This window comes from Falco cherrug, chromosome 12 (assembly GCF_023634085.1).
Source record: "Falco cherrug isolate bFalChe1 chromosome 12, bFalChe1.pri, whole genome shotgun sequence".
Classification (NCBI taxonomy): Eukaryota; Metazoa; Chordata; class Aves; order Falconiformes; family Falconidae; genus Falco; species Falco cherrug.
The window spans coordinates 22980792-22995458 of record NC_073708.1 but is presented as its reverse complement, the minus strand read 5'-3'; the positions used below and the strand labels follow the sequence as shown (position 1 = coordinate 22995458).

General features: G+C 42.6%; 1 protein-coding gene across 7 annotated transcripts in view; it reads right to left on the bottom strand.

Annotated features, from left to right (window-relative positions):
• PTPRF (protein tyrosine phosphatase receptor type F) overlaps nucleotides 1–14667 on the bottom strand; it is a 392585-nt gene that overhangs the window by 244280 nt on the left and 133638 nt on the right. For all 7 annotated transcript variants that reach the window (XM_055724616.1, XM_055724615.1, XM_055724619.1 and 4 more), the window contains one exon: nucleotides 10702–10863. In XM_055724616.1, the coding sequence (XP_055580591.1) occupies nucleotides 10702–10786 (85 nt within the window). In that variant the 5' untranslated portion in view covers nucleotides 10787–10863. The remainder of the gene's footprint in view (nucleotides 1–10701; nucleotides 10864–14667) is intronic.

Genomic DNA, 14667 nt, shown 5'->3' with positions numbered 1-14667 from the left:
TTGTGCCTCATTCTGTATTTATGTAGCTGATTACTCCTATTTTCAAACATCTATCCACATTTCTCCTTATTGACATGTATCCTTTCAGACAGTTTCTCCAATTTGTAAAGATCATTTTGAATTCTAATGGTGTCCTCCAACATGCTTGCAGCTCTTCCCAGCTTGTTGTTTGCCTGCAAATTTAATAAGCATGTTCTCTATTCTATCACAGAGATCATTACTGCAAATGCTGAATGCTACCAAACTGCCAAATGCCCACCCTATGAGCAGATGTTTCACAAGAAAAAGTCTCATGAGGGAGCACTGAAAGCTGTACTAGAGATAAATGACATCTACTGCTTCTCCATTCACAAAGCCTGTTATCCTGTCATTAAAGGAAATTAGATTGATCTGACCTTGACAAATCTATGTTGGGCATTATTCCTTTGCCTATGTGGATATAACACTATTTAGAGTTGTTAGAATTAATAAGGCTTTACAGAAGCAATAATAAAAGTCTAACTTCTTACAACAATTTCTAATTTTACATAGGAAATGGGAACTAATTTGGGTGGGATGAGAAAAGGCAAGAGTATGGGATCGTTCTTTTTGCACCTCCGTAAAACATGTGGCATTTGTTGGCCATCATCGGAGGCTTATGTTGGGGCAGTTCTGGGATAAATAGACCTTGAGTTTGATGCAGTCCAGCAATGATTACAACACAAAAGAGTTTATAGAATCTTCTATAATCTGACATAAACCTGGAAAACACCATGTGGTATACTGCATATTGCTCTTTATCTGTTAAATGGAGTTCCTTAAATTCCTCAAAATTACACAGGGAACTGTTCTCACACTACAGATTAAAGACAATGCCAGAAATTTTAGCTAAATTTGTCTCAGGAAAAAAAAAAAAAAAGCAGCTTTATCTGCAACAGAAGGCTGTGTGTCTAATTGAAAAGACATTAAGCAGTACATAGATGCCAACTAAAGAATACAGGGATTCTGTCTTAATGTGTATAAAAACCCAAAAATCATACTCTGTTCCTAGAATAAAGGCACACAGCTCTGCAGCAATAGGAAGAAAAGCATATCTTAGGATTTTAGAAAAAAAAAAAACCCAAACAAACCAACCTAGGCAGTCAAATATATTAAATGTTTCATGCATTTACTACGGTAGAATCAAGGTTCAACAAGCGGCATCGAGACAAGTCCAAACCCTTGTGGCCTACAGTACAACCACAGAGCAACTTCAACAAAGAATACTCTCTATTTGCACAACTGCCTCAAGAAACAGACAAATGAACACAAACTCCACAGTGTTGATGTGAATTAATTCTCTCTGCCCACGTTACAGGCTGTGTGCTGTAGCATCTGGAGGAGTGCCTCTGCTGTACACCTCTGGGTCTTCAAAAGGCTAAGATGAGAGCAGCTCTGGCTACGTTCACAGAATGGATATACAGGCAATTTAGTTACAAGCTCAGACAACATCCTTTACTCACATGCACTTAATGATGTAGCAAGGAATCCCCTTTATACTATTCAGAAGCTTATTTTTCTATGGGTCGCTCCCTTCTGCAAATCAAGTTCCATTTTCTCTTGACTGCTGAAGCGCATCTGGAGTAATGTCAAATGTTTTCACAGGCATTTTAGACTTGAGACTTATGAGTAACACTACAGGTTGTTTCACAGGTACAACAATAATATTCCACTCTATTTTTAAGAGCATCCAAAGACAATTTTTGCATAAAGATCCAAAAAGCAGATGTCCAACTCATAAAATACAGCCCCCGACTTGAACTTTGGCTGAAGACCAAGCAAGAGACGTTTCAGCCATGAAACAAAACTCATAAAAAGCTGAAAACAAAGGTTATAACTGAAGAACTTTGTGTAACCCCTGATAAATTGTATGTAATGGAGCATAAAAGAGTGTATTGGAAGTCTATATACAGCATGTATAAATGACAAGTCAACAGCCAGGACCATTACCTGTTACACCAAACAGGAGCAAAGGAGCCTTTCCAGCTGCTGGACTGCCTTCATCATCTTCCCCGGAGCTATACTAAACTCTTTGTTGTCAGCATGCCAAGAATGAGAGCACCATGGCAGGACACGGCATCCCAGTCCTCTCTCTATTTTCTTCTTCAAGTTTTACTGATTCCCCCTGCTAGCATACCCCCCTCCCTATTTTTTAAATGCCCTATACATCAAATGTGGTGAATACACGAGATAAGTTCCCTTCTCTAAGGGTTTTCTTCCATCCTGAAACTACTGAAAGCTTCTGTTTGATGCTAAATAGGATTAAGATACATAGTCAACTTCATCATAACAGTATTTTAACTTTCAGCCTTTCACAAGATTTTCACTACTCATCATTCAGTTCTTCCAGTGAATCTTCTGTCTTCTAAATTAAACACAGTGCCAGTACAATACACTTATAAGCCTTCTCACTTCCAAGCTGTTATCTTTTTTTCAAAGATGGAAATCCTTTCTGGAACTAATGCACGGCAACTCTCACATTTATGTCAAAAGACAGAACTTCAGTTTCAGGTTTGAAAACCAAGTTAGTGCCACTTCTGCCTTACATATGGCCCCACACCGAAAGCAGAAAGAAAGAGAGCTTGGTGACACGCTCACATCTCCTACCCGCACAAGCCGCCAGCTGGGTTTGACAAGCGGGTGAAAACAAAGAGTACTGCCTGCCTGCCACAGATGTGCTAATGACAAGACTCAAAACACTTATTACAAATGGAGATTTTTTTCAGGGGCAAAAGAACTATCAGAGTGAAGCTGCTGAACATTTCCTGGCCTCTTTAAGCCCCTTTCTCAAAACAACCTTTAACAGAGGTAGCACAACAACAGTTGTACTAACAGGTGAAGTGAGTTTGGCTAAAAATAAATCCAAAGAAAATAGGTAGGTGTTCTGCACTCCGATACCCAAGTAGAGATGCTCAAGAGTCACCATCTTCTCCACGCATGGCAATTAACATGCAATGGCTTTTATCACTCACCTTTGAGGTGAGCCAACAAATTCATTAGATGTAGGCAGAGTTTATAATAAAAAAACCTAAAAAAATACACAAGAAAAGCTGGCAAAGCAAGCAAGAGGAACTGCCTGAGTGCAACCTTCCTTTTAAATTTGCAGTATGTATTAACTAATGCAAACAGCAGACCGATTATGGTCCTTTCTATGAGACCATGGCTACTTCCAGAGAACCCAGTTATTGGCTCAAGTAGAATAACCACACACACCAGAGCCAAACCAAGCCCAAACCTCTGATATGCTGATTTTATCCAGAGCACCAAGTCAGAATGGTCCCCCTTGGTGCCACGAACCTTTGCTGGAAAATGGTGGCATTTCCATCTGCTTTAAGTTTTGACAGTTTCTATCTACATGTGTCAAACCAATTTTACAAAATGCATTCCTGGAAGTGGTATTGTTAATTACTGATGGGGGGTGGGGGTGGGGAAGGAAGTAATGAATAATACATGCAATGAAGGGCCACCTGAAAAGCACAGCAGGACTGCAAGTTCATTCCAGCCTGTACTACGTGAAGTGCAATATATTCTGTAATTATTTCTTTTTAATACCATGTGAGTGCCTCTTGTTGTGAAGGCTTAATGTTATGATGCATCAGAGAAAGGCCAAACGTAACTGACATTCAAAGCAAGGTCTAGCATTGCAGGCTACAATTCATATACATATGTAACGCCATCATCCACTGTAAAATGTGCTTTGGTTTAACTCAGCAGTCATATATCAATAGTATGCAAGGCAAAAGCCATTTCTATGACTTAAAACTTTCAGTAAGCACCCTATGGTGTTTTCACGTGACAAAATAAATGAGATTTTTCTTTGGCATAGACAAAGCACTGATTCTCACAAGAGACTAAATACAGCATTCAATTAAAAGTACACTTTTCAGCTACTGATACACAGACATCTTACCAGAGGAAAAGCATCCATGAACAGATGCTTTTTTTAAACCAAACATGTTCACCATCAAAAAAGATTAACATTTTGAGCAAACAAATTTCATACTCTTGGTTGTTCACAAACATGAGCTTGATCATCTTATATTACAGGATCATTCTGAAGCGCCAATATAACGAACAGATAATCAAAGAAGCAAAAAAAGCATCCCTATTACCACTTCATTGCTTTTTACAACTGCTCAGCTAAAACACTGAAAGCTCCAGCAGATCTCATACTATTCCCCCATCTGACATTAGTACTCCGAGTAGCAAGCAGCAGCATGACAGACCACATTATCTGATCAGCTTCCTAGCTCTCCTTTCCACCTGCAAAGAATCCTACTTTCCTTACCATCGCTACTACAGAATATTTTAAGCACCTCCTTAATATACACACAGCATCCACTGCAAACAGTCACAGCGGATTAACATCCGTGAATAAATGCAACTACCTTGCAAGTAGGTTCGGAAAGTAAAGGGCAAACTTTACCAAATCAGTAGTCAACTAATAACAGCAAGGGAAGATTACCTGTACAGAATTACTCAGATGACTGGATGACCTGAGACCCAGCAAAATGTGTTTTAATGTACTTAGGGGCATATATTCATGAGCGAACCCCCAAGATATAGCAATGAAACAGGAGTTTGTATCCTGAGAATCAAGCGGCCCAGAGAGGGATGCAAAGGTCATTGTGGGGGATCATGTTCCCTGCTCAGTGCTATGGGTAAAAGGGCTAAAGTGCAAGATGTGGCAAGTATTGTGGCAAGGTGCAGCCACTTCTCTTCTTGGTCCCGGTCCCTTGACTTCAAAAAACATATTGAAAAGTCTGGAAGATCAGCGAAGAACGATAAAAATTATCTCTGATCATAAAAATCAAGACCAACACATTTTTCTACAACAAAAACCGACAAACTTTCAGCTTGTCTAACTCCTACACACTAACTTGCTTCTCAGGGAGATTGCACTAAATAGCAGGAGTCTCCAGACTAGCTGACACAGTGTCTGAACCCAAAAAATGCATAACCAAAGCCTGAAATAAATACAGATTTATAAAAAGAATGATTACTTGCCATTTTTACAGATCACATAGGAGACGGGTAAATTCTTTACCATTTAGTCTTCAAATCTTGATTTGATAGCCTCCTAAAAGCTACATGCTAGCTCATCCACAGCTGTTAAAAGCAGATGCAGAAATTACTAGCTGAAATTATACAGCCTGTGCTATGCAGGTCAGAGTAGAAGACTACACTGATCTGATTTCTGGCCTTAAAATCTATGAATTTACACTGAAGATAAAATTTTAAGCAGGTAGTTTTACTGTTTTTCTATATCACCAAGCCAATAAGCACACTCTCCCTCAAAGAACGTATATTAAATATATCACCCCCTCAACATTTGCCACCGGGCCAGATAAATGGACACTTAAACATAGGAACTCCCTTGTGAAGGCAAGGGAGTAACTGTGGCTACACAGCGAGTCTGAACGATGTGAAGGGCAAATGAGGCTGCTCAGCCCTGCAGAGCTGCAGTAAGCGGGTTAAACAAGCAGCCATGGTGTAGAGGCGAAAGTCAGAGGCGAAAGTCACCTTGGTCTTCATGGAAACCCCTGCCCCCAGGATGTCCCTGAAGACTGACAACACGCTCAGCGTTGCCTGACAGCAAAACTCAGAGTGAGCCTGTCTGAAGTTACCACTCCATCTCCCCCGGCCACCACTCACTGAAGGCTCGAAGATGACACCGGGAAGGGATCACTATGGATTTCTGCTGTTCTTACACCTTGCATATGTCTCTCTAGTGACCATTGCTAGGTAAGGCATTGGGGGCCAGGCGGACTTTTGACCTAGCAGCTGATGTTGATTGATGAATGATGTCGGCTTTAACAAAAAATAAACCACACAAATGACAATGCTGTGACCTGACGTAGGTAGCTACCCAGATTCACATGACTCTTGAAACTGCTGGAACTAAAAGGGGCTTGGCCATAAACACCAAAAAAGATTTGTTGTCTACTCTATACGTGGCATTTTCTCTCACAGCATCCCTCCTACCCTGATGTCTGCAACGTTCAGTTACAAGCAGGCAGCATTTAGACATTTTATGGAAAAGTAAGGAATCCACTTATACCTAAATATGTATATGATGAGTAAGGACACCAAAAATAAAGCTGCACAATAACTATGGTTAATATTTCAATCTGTCCTTTAATGATGCAACCCCAATGCTTCAGGTACAGGGGTTCCCTAAACAATATTTTCCATTAACTGATGGAATTTGTCAAGCTGGTCAAGGCAGAATTGCAGAAAATTAGTATTTACTCGTGCTGCAATAGCTGGATCTGATTGTACCAACACATAATCACTACAAACAGTGTTTAGGGACAGGCATGCAAACATGAAACCAGGAAGCAGAAACAGATGCAAGGCAGCAGCAGAGGAGACTCAGGTCCAGCTTCTGGGATGGGACCCTGCTGCACAGCTCTGCATAAATGGCTGTTTTCCAGACTTGCACAACAGCAAGTCTGTCCCGCAGGGTGGCCCAGAGCAGCTGTATTTGGAGCTGAGCTGTTGCTGAGGCATCATGCAGGTTATGAAGTGAAGAAGAGAGAGCTGAATCAGGGAGTCAAAACCTGCCACGCTACTCCTGGCTCCCAGGAACACAAAACAGTAAGACCGGACAGAAGAGCTGGGGCACATAGGGAACCAACCACTGTACAAATGCTCCAGTGCTCTTTGGTCCAAAACCTCTGGATGGCACCTCAGGCGCGATGCAAAATCCCTGGCAAAACAGAGCTGTGTGTCCAGAAAGGCCATCAGTAACCTTCCTTTTCCCAACGTTTCCAAGTATCAACATCTCACCTTCCTATTTTCTTTTTTAATGTGTCTCCTCAATCCAGTTAGCATCCAAGAAACATCACTGATTGGGAAAAAAAAAAGTTTAGAATGTGCAATTTGCAAACCTTTCAGATATAAAGCAACTATCTCTTACAAGGGGGAGGGCAGCCCTGAGACACTTCAGACTTTGGGTCCTTGCTCACCTGAGGTAGTGAGAGCCAGAGACCTGCCTCCACCAGTCCCAGCTCACTGCTGCAAGCTTCCCCACCTGCTGCAACAAAAGCCAAGTTTGCTCTATCTTCAGAAATCAAAAGGTGCAAATTGTTTGTTTACCACTTATCACTTCACAGGTAGTTGGCCTAATACTGCCTTAGTTCCTTCCTTCTACAAGGTCACTTTTGAAGTAGTTTGCTTCCTTAAACCCTTTGAAATTCTGCGCAAGACAAACCAAGATGTATTTTGGTTAGGAAAGACTTTGGATGGGTCACCTGCTCTCTTCCTTTGGCTAATGGAAGCTGTGTCCAGGACATCAAAAACAAAGCCTAATTTTTAAAAAAACAAGCCAACAACAAAACATGTTGCTGATGATTTCTGATGACAGTATTGGGGTTTTTTTTCCTGTTTTCTCTGCATTTTGCTTTGAGAGGGGATTTTTGTTTTTTCTTTTATTAGAGTAAATGACATATTTCCAAAAGCTGGAAAAGAGCATCTTTTAGTTGACAATTGAACTGAACATTAAATGAAATCTGCAAAGCCATTTTTCCCATGCACAATCAAAAGCTGACAGACAGGGAAGCACAGAGCGCATTTAAAAAAACCTACAAGCAAGCTGAGGGAGAAAGTGTAAAAACAGCCATCCTGAATCAGCTCTGAGCTGCTCTAATGGAATTAGGGTCACCCTGACAGAAACACAGTAGATCACAGAGAAAATTTAATAATTTCTTACCGCAGTCTGTAAAAGCCGGGGAGGATTTGAAAGTGCTTTCTGCCAAATTAGCAATTCTGTATCCACTGTTCACACGCATGTGCCCCTTCCCACTCACCTTCTCCTCCCAGCACCTCACCAGAGCCCCCAGGAAACCACTGCTCCCATCCTGCTGGCAGGAGAGCACCCAGTGAGCCTTTCTTTTTCTGACATACTGCCACACATTTAACCTTTGGATGCCCCTTCAATTCCTCAGCACTGACATTATCCACAGCTCCTGTGAACTCAATTCCGGAGAAGCATCGCGGCACACGCCCGGCGCTAATTCCGCTAGGCGATACATATTCAATCTGGTTTATCTCAGGCATTAACATCTAGCTATCTGCCAGCTGTCTAATTGTCAGGAAGCTACAGCAGTGATGCTGAATGTGTTGCGACAACAGCAGCTCCAAAGCACAGGCAGGGAAGGTAGGGAAGCCCCGCTTGTGGGTGCTCCCCAAGCACCCAGTCACAAGCCACGGGGCAGCCGGCTGCCAGGGATGCAGTACAGTCCATCCCTTGCCTTCCTTCCCTGCCCTCGATCCATACTGTTCCTATAAAAAGCAATTCTGGGGACTGACTCCAGGAATTCCAGGGATAACCCCGCTCCCATTATCACATTGCTTTTATTTGGGAAAATGCAGGAATGCTTTCCAGGTACAGAGCCTACCCATCCCTCCACTGCATTAAAGCAGCACTGCAACGGGCAGGAAGAATCACGGTGAGATCTCTGGAACAGCTGTATTACATCAGAATCCATGTAAATAAATGGTCTTTGACTAGAGCCAACAGGATGCTTAGGGGACCAAAAAACCAAAGAGGGTACGTACGGGACGCTCTTTTCACAGCATCCCTCTCTAGCTTTTACAGGAAGCTTCAGTGTGCATGTATTATCATAGCTTTGCCTTGCCCCTCACTGCTGTCCTGAACCAGGACTCCCCAATGTCATATTCACCACTGTATCTTGCCCGTCTGCATCACTGATGGCAGGACATGAAATATGCAGGGTTTGGGGCTGATTTTTTCCCCCCCTGCGGAGGCGCAGAGCAGGCCCCTTCACACAGCTCCCTGCCACTGACAGTCAGTGGCAAGGTTCAGTGGGTAGATAACAGAAGAGCTGTAAGTTGCTAAAATACACAGAGCAACACTTTCCAGCCTATGAAACCCTCAGTTAAGCCATGGTGGCTGTGGCAGTTAAAAGGTCGTTGTCCTCCAGATCTGCCTTCCAGATTAGGAAAAAGTAATTCAGAGTCAGGCTGTGCCAGAGATAAAGGCATACATAGAGACAGGCTTGCTTCTCAACACAGAAGCATTCCACATCTGAGACACCAGTATTTGGGTATAGGCCTGTGAAACAAAGCCAATTTTGTTAAATTTAAGCATGTGGAAGTATTCCACAGAATTATCAAACCATGTCTATTGCAAGTTATCCTCCAGTGAAGAACTGTCCTAGGACATCTCAAGCTCCACCAGTTTCTACATACCTGATAAAGCGATGCCTCTCTCCTTTGCAGAGGCTAGGATAATTAACCTTGGGGAATTTTTATACACCTCAGTACATTAAACATACACTTCTCTGTGCCAGACTCCGAACTGGGCTACAATGTGTAGACATGAAGTGATCTGAATAAGCAGATTTCAGCAGCACCAGCAGCCAGGGAAGAAAGCTGAGGAAGGAGACAGCTGCTGCCCCCAGTTTAACTGGGCAGCTCAGACTGTGTACAGACCACATGCTAATCTGCTGCCTGTGCAAGTCACCCCTAGTGATGACAAAAACAATGCATTTGTTTCTTTCTTCACATCCCCCTTTCACTCTTCTCTCCAGCTTCTCTAAATTTACCCCTTCCTGTTCAATCAAGGACATTTAGGACCCCCCAGCCTGTTTTCTCCATTCAGCCAGGCTCCTACCAACATGAATCAATATCTCTTTCAACTTTCACAAAATTACATCTTAATTATAAGCCTGGTGACTAAAGCTGGAGTGAGAAGCAGATGGCTGGTGGCAGCTCAGGAGGTGCATCACGGTCACCTCTCTGCTCCGACTGAAGCATCCCAGGAGTCCTGGGCTCTTTCTAAGGCATGTATTCACAACTGCCAGTGTCTGCAACAAATGTACAAATGTTTTGACACTGAAAAACTGGTTACTGGTTTAAAAAAAACCAAGGGGAAGGGGACTGCACAAATACTTGGGGATAGCCTAGCGAATACATGAGTTATGAAGACCAAAGCTACGCAAAGAACCCACAAGATGTCCTGCACTCTGCTTAACTTACTCAATGGGAAATTCTACTTTAAGGTATTTTCAGTAGCCCACCATCAGCCAAAATTCTCTCCTGTTGCCTGTCCACAACAGCGTTTTGTGCACAGCTTTCTTCTTGGCTTGGATGGGACTAATCAGTCAGTCACAGCAGCACTGTAAGACTATCAGGACAACAGGCATGGACACAACTTAAAGTACAACCACAAGGAAACATTCAACTCTAATTCTGCTGAAATACAGGTGTAGGAGAACTATACCAGAAGGTAAAAAATGACATCCTCTCCCCAACAGCTCTCAATCACCTACTGACTCAGGAGGAGATGCCTCAGTACTACAGCAATTACGAGAGCTGGTAAAAGAACAAGGAAAATTAAGTAACAGGGATTACTGTGACCCCATTACTTCTCTCTTCCTCCGCCCCCAATTTTCTTTACTCATCAGTAGATGTTAAAAATCAAATTGTCAGGTTTGGATGTTGCAGCTACTACAGAAACTCTTCCTGTGTTTGAATAGATTTTGTCAGTCTTTTTAGTTCTACTTGTGCCCCTTCACATACATACTGTAGAGACTGGGGAGTTGGGTGTGTTATCCCCTCATCCTCGGTGTTTCCTGTACAAACCAAGAAGGTTTAATATTTGTGGAAAGATATTTTTCAAGGTATTCCAGCTTTCCAAAACTGAACGTTACTTACTGTCTGCTCCTGCTAAAGGCAGCATCAAGCAGCAGAGGATGGCTGCTGGCACAGTGAGTACTGGGACACAGAAGTTAGGCACCATATTCCAAAGTAGAGCAAGTTCTCTTCAGTCAGAGGCAAGTGGTCAGTACATCCAGTGTAACAGACACAGACTTACTCCTGCAAACCAAGAGAGGAAGAAAAGGAAAATGATTAAATATGACATACAGATTAACTTCACAGTACTAAACTACACTGTAAAGAAATAGTTAGTTACTTTTAAAGTGAAATTAACTATTTTTCCTGCTTGAGCAGTAAAGCTCCATATTGATGTCCCCTAATCCAATAATCTGATTTCAAGAGTCATGAGGCACAAATGCATGCCTATCTTCAAGTTTATGTTCATGTCTAGTCTCTGTTATGGCCTATCAATACATCCTTTAGTTGTTCTTATTAATAACAAATAGTTCTGAAGTTGCACGTTACAAGAAACAGTCTTAAACTCATGTAGCTCTTCCTCATCCAGCTCTCAAGAGAGACGTGTTTGATTGCGTATGTAGGGTGGTTTGCAATCAACTACACGTTAAGCGTAGCTCTGCCCATCCAGCTGAGCTGGTGTACACCAGGCAAGTCTCGACGGGTCCACGCAGATGAAACAGAAGCTGAACTGCATCAGCTGTCAGTTCACTGGGCTACCAGTCACAGCAGAAGGTTAGTAAGAATTTTCTATAAAGAGACGCTTTACCCAAAGCAAACACCTAAGCTTCAACTTCCCAAAAAAGGAGAGGTCTTAAAGAAGACCGTCTAAAAGAACTGAGGATTGGATATTCCTTCTCCAAAACAAAGCTAATTATCTTGGAAATTGGCTTAACTTAGGCATCTGCTTGGATATAGAAATACAGAAAATTCCTTGAAACCAAACCCAAAAAGGCAGCCATTTAAAAAGAATGCAATTTCTGCTTATCTGTCTCCTTTCTCTTTTCATGAGAATATACTCATTTTACTTTCTCCTGATGGTCCAAGGTCTGCCTGTTAAGACAGATTTTGAAGGAGTGAGCAAGCCCCAATCCCTCAAAGTGACAACTTTCAGCAGGGACAGGAGCTCACTCTTTCAGTGCTGGGCATCTCAGCGCAAGCTCAGCAGTCATCAAAATCTGTTAAAAAGGTTCTCCTTCACTAAGCTGCAAGAGTTACCAGAAGTTGCCAACACAGCATCACTACTGAAAAAATCTCATGCTGGCAGATGCCAGCCCAAGTGGACACTACGAGTACCCTTGAAGCCAAGTATCTGCAAGCGCACAGGCTGTATGTGGCACAAGCCACCACTCTCATCTGTGCTGGCAGACATTTCAAAAACACGTTCAAGACTGCTCTTGAAAAAAAAGGTATTTTTTGCATTTTGCTGGGGTTTTGGAAGAGGAAGTATCCTTTTTTATTATTATTTATTGAGAACTGCTGAGCTTTTGACGGAAGTATCACCTTATGAACACATTTACTTCTGACAAAAACACAGTGCTCAAAGAATGCCAGCAAGGACAGTACCGAGGGAAACCCGCAAGAAATCTCAAGAGAATCTACCTGGGCAAATATTTACATCACATCGTACTAACAAACAGCAGATCATAGTTCTTCTCCATTCTGTTACTGTATTTGCACAGTAAATCTTTTCACATGTTACAATATCACACAACACAGAGAAATCTTTATTTATGCAGCATCTACAGCCAAGACATCTGAAAATAGTTTACAAAATAACTTGGTTCTACCCTAGATGCAGAGAGAATACTGATAGTCTCATCCTGCTTTTATTATCTCAGTAAGAAAGCATAAATCCAAGTAAGCTCAGCAGTAAGATTCTGAATAGTGCAGAAGAGGCTCCTCATACCAGCCACACACTCAGTTCTCTTTGTTACTCTCCAACCTCCACATCCTCATTCATCTCTTGCCAAAGAATTACTAAAAGCACCATTAACGTGTCTTACACCGCAGAGACAGAGACAGATAGCTGTATCTTTACAGCTGCATAAGCACTATTCCAACGGGGAAACTCCATTCAGTCCCCACGCAGTTTGTCCGGTGTTAGCCAGCTCTCCAGATACAGCCCACACGGGAATGGGAAGAAGCGCCTGGATTAAGAGTGAAGATTATGTTTCTAAATTCTGTGTGTACGGTGCTAATTTGTGCAGCCTGGAGAAGCAAAGCCAATGAAGCACACTTTAGGCAGCATTACATCTGGCTCAACAGCAGTCAGAATCTGAAGGGGCTGCTCTTCTGGGGGGGGGGGGGGGGGGCATGGGCAGGGAAAGCACCCAGGGCTGAAATTACTGTGTCAAAACTAATGATGTGTGTCAAATGCTCTTAGATTAGGACAGCGTGTGAGTTTTACAGGTGGTGCTGAAAACATCTTAGGTATATACCAGACCAAGTTGGGGATGAACAAGCTTCCAGAGTGCTTTTCCTCTTTCGTTCACTTCCGTTAACAACAAAAGTGCCTGATTTAATGGTGTATTTTAGAACCATAGAATTGTTTAGGTTGGAAAAGACCTTTTAAGATCATACAGTCCAACCATCAACCTGGCACTGCCAAGTCCACCACTAAACCATGTCCCTAAGCACCATATCTACATGGTTTTGGTTGATAAAGACATTAAACAGGACCAGCCCCATCCCTGAGCCCTGGGGAACACCACTTGGGACCAGCCACCAGCTGGATGTGACTCCATTCACCACCACCTCTGGGCTCGGCTGTGCAGCCGGTTTTTTATCCATCAAAGAGTACACCCATCCGAGCCACGAGCAGCCAGCTTCTCCAGGAGAATGCTGTAGGAAACGGTGTCAAAGACTACTAAAGTCTAGGCAGACAACATCCTCAGCCTTTCCTTCATCCACTAAGCGGGTCACCTAGCCATAGGAGGAGATCCGGTTAGTCAAGCAGGACCTGGGCCTGATCCCCAGGTTGTCCTGCACGTGCTGCATGATGGCAATCGAGATGATCTCCTCTGTAATCTTCCTTGGCACCGAGGTCAGGCTGACAAGCCTGTAGATCCCCAGATCCTCGAGTGCAGAGCGCCCAGAAGTCATGCGAATGGCACCTCTGCAGACCTCATTTGGGAGTAACTCTCAGCAACACAAAAACCTCAGCTGAAGAATAGGCCTGTCTCTTGATTTCTCTCTTACTGCAGCAAATATGATCAAGCTTCTCTCCAGTTTCAAGCTTGACAGATTTATAACTTTCCTCTCAAGCCCATGAGATGCATACAACGTGCATCATGCAAAACTGATGAATTGTCAGTTACCCTACCAGATGCTTTATAGACTTGATCTTTTTGCAACTGTTTAGTGCTCTATAATAATTTACCATCTGGTAGAAAAGCCAGATTTTCTTACACAAGACTGCTGTCTGTCCCTCGAAAGTTAATAGAGCACCTTTGGCCCTTAACAAGATCAAACTTTGCCACTTCTCTTTCCATGGTTGCTCTGCCTATAGAAAAATTGACTGCATTCAATATTTAAAGCCCTTTAAATTGGAACGGTTTAAAATTTTATACATCTCAGTAGCTGCCATTCTCCTTTGAAAATGAAAATATGAGAAAGCCTCTCCCAGTGGTTCAGCTCTCCCATGTTTAGAAGCGAAGTGCTCTCCCCCAACAAGACAACCCAATATTCAAAGCAAGGTGACAGACAGGGTGTTAGCTGAAACCAAGTTAACCCTCAGCAGACCAGTGTTACTCTGACAGCTTTGAACAGCCAATGCAAACCAATGCTAAAGGCTTCTTTTTTCTGGGGCAGAAAGACAGCTAAGACAGAAAGTAGCTATAAGCCAAATAACATTGGTAGATTTTGGGGATAAGCTAAACAGATACAGAGGCAGTACTGCTTTGACTTGTAGATATGGCATTTAGGGACATGGTTTAGTGGTGGAATTAGCAGTGCTAGGTTAATGGCTGGACTCAGTCTTAAAGGTCTTTACTAACCTAAACGATT